The sequence below is a fragment of the Bombina bombina genome, chromosome 4 (assembly GCF_027579735.1).
Source record: "Bombina bombina isolate aBomBom1 chromosome 4, aBomBom1.pri, whole genome shotgun sequence".
Lineage (NCBI taxonomy): Eukaryota > Metazoa > Chordata > Amphibia > Anura > Bombinatoridae > Bombina > Bombina bombina.
In genome coordinates, this window is record NC_069502.1 from 409,037,093 (window position 1) to 409,043,959 (window position 6,867).

The 6,867-nt window shown below is 40.0% G+C and overlaps 1 protein-coding gene across 1 annotated transcript; it reads right to left on the reverse strand.

Annotated features, from left to right (window-relative positions):
* Positions 1–586: 586 nt before the first annotated feature.
* FAM43A (family with sequence similarity 43 member A) lies at positions 587–4,784 on the reverse strand. Its single transcript, XM_053710204.1, has one exon. It carries the CDS (start codon positions 4,607–4,609, stop codon positions 3,545–3,547), a length of 1,065 nt encoding a protein of 354 aa, XP_053566179.1. The 5' UTR covers positions 4,610–4,784; the 3' UTR covers positions 587–3,544.
* Positions 4,785–6,867: the final 2,083 nt, after the last annotated feature.

The window sequence follows — 6,867 nt, forward strand, 5'->3', positions numbered from 1 at the left end:
GCTGGCATCTAAACTTACATTTCAAATAAAGATACCAAGAGAAAAAAGAAAATTTGATAATAGGAGTAAATTAGAAAGTTGCTTAAAATGTCATGCTCTATCCGAATCACGAAAGAAAAAATTTGAGTTCAGTGTCTCTTTAGTAAAAAAACACATGGTCTAATTCATTACAACATGTAAGTTTAAGACTAGCAACCCTGCACCTGTGTAACCCACACAAAGAGGTTAAAGACTTAGCAGAATTACCACTCGAGATCTGCAGAATAATGCTAGTCCCAAGTGGAAATGGACGCTGAGCTAGCTCTCACTAGCCCTGCTGATTGGGTCAGTGGCAGTTTCCGCAGGTCCCAAGCAGTACTTCTATTTTTGTAGGGGTTAAACAGAGGTCCCTAGTATTAAAATGATAAGCACATAAGGTTCCCACAGAATCAAATTAACACCTTGCAGCTATGGAAGAAAGTCTAGAAGTCTAACAGACCAGCAATAATAGTAGTATGTGATGGGGATTAAGTTTTAGATAGCAGTTATTTTATTGCTGCAAAAACCATTTAAATAGTTAGAAGAAAAAAAAAAAAAAAAAAAAGGATATTTTAAATTAATTTATTTTATTATATTTTTCATGTGTGCAAACATCAGAACAGTGATGTCCTTTAAAAAATAACAGAAAATATATTTATATTTACACAAAATATGTACAAGTGAACACCAACATATCATTTGTCTTTTGCACAGCAAAGATAAAAAACATTTATATATATGGACTTATGTACAAAATATATATACACATATGAAACACTGGCATAAGTACTTCACAACAGTGCAAGATTAATAATATAAAAAAAAAAAAAAAAAAAAGTATAAATGGAATGTCAGAGCAATAACAGGAAATTATCCCTGTGGGCCGTTTCCAGGAGAAATTAAGAAAGTGTAAACATGAAAAATACCAAAGAGTACCAAATCTCCTAGATGTATATAGAGTTTGGCAAGTATGTGATCTGAGGTATTAGGGGTAAAATATAAATATCACAAGAATATGGCTAAGACTGCAAAAAAAATAATGATTTAAGAACATTACAATTTATCATTTTTTTCACCAGCTGGCAGGTCACTCAAATGGAGTGGGATACACTGGCTCACAAGGTTGTCTTTACCTTTCACAAATAAGTTTTTATCACAACTGACTTCCAGAAATCAGCCCCTGCACCTAAAAGGGACATACAGGACATGTTTTCATTAAGTCTCTATAATATCACATTGTCAATCCATTTCTTGCCACATAGTTTATTCTAACAATAGAATATTAATTGTTGGGCATGTGTTTTCTACCCTGATGGTGTTGACATTAAGGAAACCAAGCTATAATTTTAAAGAGGATGCGTATATTGCATATATAATACCTTGGTGTAAATGGCAGTCTGGCTACATGAAGGGAATATATCACACATATACATAAAAAGGGATTTTTTTTTTGTCTCTTTTATTGATCATCATTAAGAGGACACTGCCAATAATTACATATATTTTCACTGCTGCTATAAAATGCACAATGTAGTGTGCCAAAAAAATTTGAATAGATTAATGTTATTTGTTTTATTGTTATTAAAAGCATCCTCACTGACCAACTACAAATGTGTTCTGGCCCAATGTGCAATAAAAGGTTTCCCAAGCACCCCTTAAAGGTGAAGTTTTTTTGGCTATTTTTTATTTTTTTTGTTCTTTTTTAAAAATCTGTGGCTCAAATATGGTTAACTTTTCTGTAGTCAAGTAGGGCAATGTTTGAATCAGATAGAGGTACCTGAGAAGTGGAATTGTGAAATACAGTTCTAATACTTTTACACGTGTACTACAAACCCAAAATGAAACAGCCAAATGAAAAAATGTTTTAGTCGCATAGTACAGGTCCTTACACAAATTGCACATTTTTGCTGCCATGTGTCACAAACAAGACATAAATCCCCCTGAACCAGCATTAGTGGGGCCCAAAGAAGAGGTGCTTGAAAAGTGCTAATATTTGCATTGTTTCAAAAAAAAAAAAAAATTACAGGGCAACAAGACAGCTACAGTAATCCTGGGTGACAGATGAACAACATCTAACCAAAATATTAAAAAACGTCAGAGGAGGAAAGTTATACATTGATATCTGTAGATTCATCTAAAATGTTTGAAGTTAGAATTGACAAGACCTGCATTAACATTTTAATACCCCATCCCATAATTTTATTGGAAGTAAAGTAAACACTCTGAGTCTCCCCCCAATATTATCTATTTTTTAATTTAGGGATTTATTTAAAGGGACATTCCAGAAAAAAAAAAATTAAATGGATATGGTGCATTTCAGTTTTGAAAAGCATTTTTTGCAATATACACATTAGAAAATGTGTTTCTAGTTAAAAAAAAAAAAAATGCTGTTTCAAAAGAGTATTTAAATATGCTTTGTGTACCAGCATTTTAAGCACAGCACTTGCTCAGAGCACCTAAAAAGGTGCGTGTATCATCTGGTAATGACTCAATTTGTTAATTGCTGACATGAACAAGACATACTGGCACTCTGGGCAGCTGGCACACTAAGAATATCTAGCTGTGCTTCATGCAGAGGGAAAAAAAAAAATGTTAAACTGATGACTTACTAGAAGCATTTTTGGCAATACATGTATATTGCAAAAAGGTTTCTGTTCAAAGATGTGCATTTAAATTTTGATCGGAATGTCCCTTTAACTTCTAGTAACAGAGATGAGGTTTAGGAAAAATAAATACATCAATCCATAAATAATAGTGCCCCTGTAACTTGGTATATTTTTAATTCAGCTTTGTTTCTCTTATACAATTTTGCTACTGCAATTACAATGCATTTTGCAAACCTAAGTATAAAATTATATATATATATTTATTTTTTACGTGAAGTGTGCTCTCTGCATGTCCATCTAAAAGATCAAAGATTTGGCTCTAAAGTGCTTAATTTTACAACCCATCAGTTTACACATTTTGCTTAAATTCTTTAAATACTGGAAAGGAAGGGTGAGCTTCTGGTAAGAGACAAACTCCTTGAACACTGAAAATGCATAGCCTGACCAGCACTATTCTGCACCTATACACTGGCTTCCTGCATCACTTTCTAACATATGGACACCATTGCACTTGCTATATCATTCTGATTGTTAATCCCTGGGAAAGGATTTTACAATAAGTAGAATTTCGGGATCCTGTTCCAAAATTCATTGACAGTTATCTTCATGTCTGTTCATAACAAGCCCGATTTTTCATTTAAATACAAAATACTATCCCTTAGCTGTCAGAGCTTTAACACATTGCACAGCAACGGGTTGCAACCAAGATGTTCGCTACATACATTTCTCTACACAACACTTGCTGGATCCCTTGTAAGTGAAGAGGTTATTACATCTGCATTAATCCTTTGTATGATCCACGGATGTAAGGAGTTACTGTCATTGTGCATGATGTGCAAAACCCCCAGGATTAGTGTCAGTGTGCATGGCTAGTCTCCAAGGTTCTGGGGGTGCTGCAAATCCAATATTCCCGGTCATCCTCATACAGTCTCAGGTTCCCTGCATTCCTCAAAACCATTAACAATGGGTCCAGAATCGTGGTTGCTCTCTATGGAGGACTCGCTGCCAGTGCTCTCCCCAGACAGCAGTCTTGTCACTCTCAGGTCCGCTTTAAGTGTCTGTAGGTCGTTGCCCAGACTCATCTCCCCTAAGTCACTGATTAGCTGAGACAGCTCGTGTTTGACTCCTACCTCCTCATCCCCGGTTCCTTCTCCATCCCCACCCCCGGTATCCAGCACATCCTCGCATTCGAAGCTCATGGCTCTCTCTTCCTCCTCCTCTCCCTGCAAGTCCTCAGTAATAGAGCCCAGCTTGGGGGCGCTGCGGCTCCTCTCCACCGGAGGTTTGTAGCAGCACTGTCCATTGAGCAGCTTCCTGAGTGGCACCAGTGGGATGCTCTGCTCCCCGATCAGTTGCTGTTGCTGGTGCCGGGCGTCCTCTCTGCGCTTGAGCCGCTTGAACTCCGCAAGGGCGTTGGCCGAGGTCTGGTAGAGCAAAAGGGCCATAGCTTTCGCCTTTTCGGGCTTAGACACCAGCACAGCGTGGCAGCGCAGCATAACCGCCTTGTGCTTCATCTCGTGCCGGTAAATCCAAGCAAAGATCTTGGGTAGCCGCGGGTCAGCCACGCAGTAGGTGATACGGTGCAGCAGATAAAGGTGCCCTGGTCGCTTGGCTTTATCCTCTACGTGCACCATGCGAATGCCCTGCGAGCTCACGGTCAGCTTCATCTTGGTGCCGTGCTTGCCCATCTCGCTCTTGCTCCAGATCTTGCACACCGCCAGATCGGTGCAGCCCTCACCCTTCGACTGCAAGGTGGTGGCGTTTCCCAGGTATAGAACGGTGTACGTGGGGTCCTCTCCTGTGATCTTGATCTTCTTTCGTTTGGACTTAAACATGCTGCCCACCCGTGTCAGGGCACCCTCCGGGCAGGACTTAGCGAAAGAGGTGAGAGCGCTGTAGTTCAGGCTGACTGCATAGCCCTTCTGCTTAGCCTGTTTGTTGTCCTCTTCGATCAGGTCGAACTTGTTCTTTTTCCAAGGCAGCATCTCGCTGTCCGGGTAGCGTCTGGAGACAAAGAAGAGCAGGGCACCCGGCTGATGCGTTGCAGGCAGCGGGGATTTAACAGGACAGCTCGCCTGGAAGCGATCATTGCATGCACCCACGTAGCTCCTCTAACCCGTTATCTGCCTTCTCAACAATACAACAGCCCTCCAGGGCAGAACAGCGGTAAATATAGTCTGGAGTAAACCATTAGCTGTCACAGAACAGGGGAGGCGGGCTGCAAGCGTTACTCCGCCTCAGCTCCTGTTGCCTGTGACACAAAACGTGCACTGATTGGCCCAACTGTGCACACTGGCTAGAGATTGCATTTTTATTATTATACCCGTACCGAGGTAAGCAGAGTGTGCGTGCTGCTGTGTGATACACCAAAATACTAGCATGTTGTGTAACATCAACAAAACTAAAACTGGACACGAAAATCACATCTTTTAACAACTGCCAAACATACGTCCCAACATTTGAAATAGCCAGAGGGTCACTTTTCTCCCTGTTAACAGAGCTCCGCTGACATCCCCGTACTATTCAGGAAAAAGCCATTAGAGGACACACACATACATACACACTCATACACACATAAATATTTTTACAGACATATTTATATACACACACATGCATACTACACACATACACCTTCATACACACACCCAAACATACACACAGATTTACACACATGCATACACCTTCATACACACAACCAAACATACTCACACACAGATTTACACACATTTACATGCAGTCACACACACACATATGCATACACCCTCATACACACAACCAAACATACTCACACACAGATTTACACACATTTACATGCACAGTCACACACACACATATACATACACACACATGCATACACCTTCATACACACAACCAAACATACTCACACACAGATTTACACACATTTACATGCACAGTCACACACACACACACATATACATACACACACATGCATACACCCTCATACACACACCCAAAAATACTCACACACAGATTTACACACATTTACATGCACAGTCACACACACACATATACATACACACACATGCATACACCTTCATACACACAACCAAACATACACACAGATTTACACACATTTACATGCACAGTCACACACACACATATACATACACACACATGCATACACCTTCATACACACAACCAAACATACTCACACACAGATTTACACACATTCACATGCACAGTCACACACACACATATACATACACACACATGCATGCACCCTCATACACACACCCAAACATACTCACACACAGATTTACTGTTACACACATTTACATGCACAGTCACACACACATGCATACACCCTCATACACACAACCAAACATACTCACACACAGATTTACACACATTTACATGCACAGTCACACACACACACATATACATACACACACATGCATACACCCTCATACACACAACCAAACATACTCACACACAGATATACACACATTTACATGCACAGTCACACACACACACATATACATACACACACATGCATACACCCTCATACACACAACCAAACATACTCACACACAGATTTACACACATTTACATGCACAGTCACACACACACACACACACATATACATACACACACATGCATACACCCTCATACACACAACCAAACATACTCACACACAGATTTACACACATTTACATTCACAGTCACACACACACACACACACATATACATACACACACATGCATACACCCTCATACACACAACCAAACATATTCACACACGGATTTACACACATTTACATGCACAGTCACACACACACATACATACACATGCATACACCCTCATACATATAACCAAACATACTCACACACAGATTTACACACATTTACATGCACAGTCACACACACACATATACATACACACACATGCATACACCCTCATACACACAACCAAACATAGACACAGATTTACATGCACAGTCACACACACACACATATACATACACACACATGCATACACCCTCATACACACAACCAAACATACTCACACACAGATTTACACACATTTACATGCACAGTCACACACACACATATACATACACACACATGCATACACCCTCATACACACAACCAAACATAGACACAGATTTACACACATGTACATGCACAGTCACACACACACGCACATATACATACACCCTCATACACACAACCAAACATACTCACACACAGATTTACATGCACAGTCACACACACACACACAT